Source organism: Galeopterus variegatus, unplaced genomic scaffold (assembly GCF_000696425.1).
Source record: "Galeopterus variegatus unplaced genomic scaffold, G_variegatus-3.0.2 Scaffold367, whole genome shotgun sequence".
NCBI classification, from domain to species: domain Eukaryota; kingdom Metazoa; phylum Chordata; class Mammalia; order Dermoptera; family Cynocephalidae; genus Galeopterus; species Galeopterus variegatus.
In genome coordinates this window covers 576,498-580,348 of record NW_007726478.1, presented here as the reverse complement: position 1 = coordinate 580,348, position 3,851 = coordinate 576,498, and the positions used below count along the sequence as shown (strand labels likewise).

The 3,851-nt window shown below is 56.8% G+C and overlaps 2 protein-coding genes across 3 annotated transcripts in view; both read left to right on the top strand.

Annotated features, from left to right (window-relative positions):
- CIRBP (cold inducible RNA binding protein) overlaps positions 1-3,370 on the top strand; it is a 4,589-nt gene extending 1,219 nt beyond the window's left edge. Inside the window, exons 5-7 of one of the 2 annotated variants that reach the window (XR_550173.1) lie at positions 401-468; positions 2,851-2,987; positions 3,220-3,370. Coding sequence is in view for 1 of the 2 variants with exons in the window: in XM_008568028.1 (XP_008566250.1) it covers positions 401-468; positions 862-878 (85 nt within the window). In the remaining variant the exon portion in view is untranslated. Of the gene's footprint in view, positions 1-400; positions 469-861; positions 1,208-2,850; positions 2,988-3,219 lie in introns of those variants that run through there. The other variant, XM_008568028.1, reaches the window with a different exon arrangement.
- A 388-nt stretch (positions 3,371-3,758) lies between these two features.
- LOC103586723 overlaps positions 3,759-3,851 on the top strand; it is a 21,787-nt gene continuing 21,694 nt past the window's right edge. The window contains exon 1 of the mRNA XM_008568034.1: positions 3,759-3,808. Within this exon, the coding sequence (XP_008566256.1) occupies positions 3,759-3,808 (50 nt within the window). The remainder of the gene's footprint in view (positions 3,809-3,851) is intronic.

Genomic DNA, 3,851 nt, shown 5'->3' with positions numbered 1-3,851 from the left:
GGGGGGCCCCCTAAAATTTTTGGGGGGGAGGAGAGGGGGGGGGAGCACCGGGGGGGGGGGTTTTTTTTTTTTTTTTTTTTTTTTTTTTTTTTTAAAGATGACCGGTAAGGGGATCTTAACCCTTGGCTTGGTGTTGTCAGCACCACGCTCAGCCAGTGAGCTAACCTGGCCATCCCTATATAGGATCCGAACCCGGGGCCTTGGTGTTATCAGCACCGCACTCTCCCGAGTGAGCCACGGGCCGGCCCTAGCTGGGGGTGGTTTTTGACCTTTGTCTAAAGTACCCTGCAACCGTCCCCATAATGAATGGCTGGCATGGGGGGGTGGCTGGCAGCACAGTGTACCCCAGGCGAGTGTCAGTAGACAGGTGCCGTCCAGCTCCCACGTGTCTTTTCTGCAGCCGGAGTCAGGGTGGCTATGGTGACCGGAGCTCGGGTGGGTCCTACAGAGACAGCTACGACAGTTACGGTAAGTCACGCTCCAAGGGCGCCACGCTGCCGTGGCCTGCGGTGGGAGCTGTGTACAGCTTGGTGCCCTCTGCGAGCAACTTAGGCTTGATGCTCAGATCTTGTCACCGTGTTTGCCCATAAAGAACAAGTCTGTCCTCTCGGAGCTATTTCTGCCACAGAACATAAAAGCCAAATCAGACTGACCAGAAACGAAAGGGAGAGAGAGGGACCTGCTGAGCAGCCCAGCATAGGTGCATGCGTGTCCGCCCGGTCACGGCCTCCCTCGGCTGTAGGGGGGGTTGGTTGCTCCCAAGCCGCAGGGTCGAGCCCTCCAGGTCTGGACTCAGGGGTGTGAAATGCTGCCTCTTGTGTGCTTCAGTGCCTTTACACTGTGCCTGCTTCTTGTCCTCAGCTACACACAACGAGTAAAAATCCTTCCTGCTCGAGATCGTCCTTCCAATGGCTGTATATTTAAAGATTTTGGGAGCTTCGCTGAATCGTTCATGTGTAGTGAACACACCTCCTTGTATGCCCACTTTTGTAGTTATTTGAGTTCTGATCTTGTCACACCCAGCCTGCCTGCTTCTGACCCCCGACGTGGCCTCATCGGTAGACTTTTTTTTTTTTTTTTTAAAGGAAGCGCTGTCCGTTTTTAAGGGTTTTAAAAACGTTTTGAAAAGCTCTTCAGATTTTCTTTTTTTTTTTTTTTTACCGTGAGCCATGAATTTTTAGAAAAAGTCGTCGGGGGTTATGTGGGTTTGGGGTTTTTTTTTTTTTTTTTGGTTTTCGTTTTAGGTTCTTTTATTTTTTGGTTGTGTTGCCTTTTTTATCTTTTTAGTGGGGTCGGCCCAGTGAGGTTGGGTGCCCCGGTTCACTTCGCTCTGAGATCGAACTCTGAATCCGCTCTGTCGGAAGCTGAGCAAGCTGTGGCTTTTTTCCAACTCCATGTAATGTTTCTGAGTGTAGCGTGGTAGGACACCGTGCTGGGGTGGCAGAGGCTGCCCTGGAGCCCCGGCCTGTACACCCATCTGTGCCCTGTATGCCCACGGTAGACGTGCAGACGTCCCCGAGAGGTTCTTGAAGATGTTTATTTATATTGTCCTTTTTTATCGGAAGACGTATGCATCCTCCATTGATGTTGTATTTGCAGTGGCTAAGGAATTCTTGTATGCAGTTTTCTTTGGCTTTACGAAGCTGATTAAAAGACCGTGTGAAACGAACCTTGCTCTGACAATTTCCCTTTCATTGCACAACACACTCCCTGCTGCGGCTGTCGCAGTCAGACCTGAGCACAGCAGTTTGAGGAGTGGTAGGTCTGTAAGTCCGACTTGAGACTTGCAGAGAGGTAGACGAGGAAAGGCAGAGTAAAGCTGACTGCCATCGGTCCCGTTAGGTGAGCCAGGTGGGTGACGGGAGCGGGCAGCTCGGACTGCAGGGCAGCCCTGGGAGGCTGCTGGTGGTGGCAGCCAGAGAGCTCAATGGGGCGGGCCACTTAGTAGGGACAGTGTACATGCGGGCACCTGAAACTGACCTGGACAGCCTTGGTCTAGAAGCAGGCCAGAGTGGACAGCACATGGCGTCCCTGGGCGACTGCAGGCTGACGGGCTCGTTAGCTAGCTCTGCTGCTGGTTCACAAGTTCTGAGCGTTCTCTGCTAGCCTATGGAAGCTGCAGCCCTCGGAGGACAGAAGTGTTGTGCGCCCAACAGAAACCTCTGAGACGCAAGCTGCTCCCTTGGCTAGCTCATATGTGGAGATAGCCCTGTAATTCGAGGTAACGCCTTTCGCTCGTGTCCACATCCCTCCTCTTGTTGAGAGCTCATTTGAAAGTAAAGTTATGTACCCGGGGAATGTTCCTTTGACTGTTTTTGTTTTTCCTTTTTTTTTTTTTTTTTATTTTTAAAAATTAAGCTACACCTAAAGTCAGGCCTGGCTGTTTGCCCTTCCCCGCTTTCGGCCAGGTGAGCGGCTGCGGGCAGACGCCTCGCTCATAGGTACTATCCGTAAGCAGGATTGGAGACCACCGAACACCCTGCCTTTTGGATTTTTTGTTCATCAATTGACAGTCTTTTCCAGACCTCCTGAGTCATGCTCCTAACTGGCTTTCTCTGATGTCTGTGGCCACCATTAGTTTTTTTCCCCGGAACCTTCACCGGTCTCTAAGCAGCTACATCTCAAGTGGGCAGCTGGCTCTGCTTTAAGGGTGGAACGTGGCTCTGGCCGTATCTCCACAGGTGCAGACCCGCCCTGGGCACGCTGGCCCTTGACGGTGCCTCTGACGTCATGGCCCTGTGACTAGCTTGAGACCCTCTTGGGTGCTGTGGATGATTTTGGGGGAGGCAGGGAGGGGCAGCCGTGAGCCCCAGCACGGACATCAGAAATAACGCTCCTTTGCTTTGACAGGTTGAAGGGGACCCAGCTGGGACACAGGGAAGGCTGGCCTGAAAGCAGAGATGACCTGCAGGGTCACCGTCCCAGGAGGGACTTTACCTGGAATCACAGTCAGAGACCCAGCTGCCTGCTCTTCAGGCTTATCCCCTGTAAGTGCTTTTGGGGTGGGCAACATGCAGCCCTGAGGCCTTCTGTTGCTAGTGGTGCCTGGGCCCGCTTGCCCTCCTGCACCTGGCCTTTCTGCTGGTTCTCCTCTCCTGGACTCGTGCTCCTCGTGATCCCACCTGGGGAGCAGCTTTCGGGCTGGGAGGGGGGGCTTTCGACGAGGGCGTGTGCCGGGCCCTGTCCTCTCCGCCTCAGCCCTGCTCCCCGTTCCCGCAGGCGCTTCGTCAGCAGGCTGCGGGTGCTTCCAGCAGGACGAGCATCCTGTGCTGGGTGTGCTAGCGGCCGTCGCAGCAGCAGGTCTCGCCCGCGGCAGGGCGACACTAAGGAGAGCTGGATTTGAATAAATGGCCCATGTGTGCACCCACAAGGCGCAGTGTGTGGTTTGGGGTGCGGCGTGAAGGGTGGGCCCCGGGAGAGGTGGCGGGGGCGCACGTAGAGGATAGCCGCTCGGGCAGGGGCTGGACAAAGGAGCACCGCGCGGTCACCGACCGGGAGGGAGCTCGCCACCCGCTGAGCTGCCCGGCTTGGCGGAGCAGCAGGTCGGCCCTGAGCGCAGGCGGTGGCCAGGTCGGGCGGGACTGAGGCTATGGCATCGGATGGACAGGCCCAGGCCGGCAGGGGCAGTGGCGCGGCCGCGGGGTACTGTGGGAAGGGCAGGCTGGCGCTTCCGGGACGGGCCCCGCCCCCGCGGGCCATTGGTCGCGCACAAGAGTGACGGCCGAGGGGGGCGGGGCCGCCAGCGCTTCCGTCGGGCCATGGGGCCGCGCGTGCTGCCGCCGTTCCTGCCGCTGCTGCTACTGCTGCTGTCAGCGCGGCTGTGTCGGGCACAGGAGGCCGCGACGGCGCCG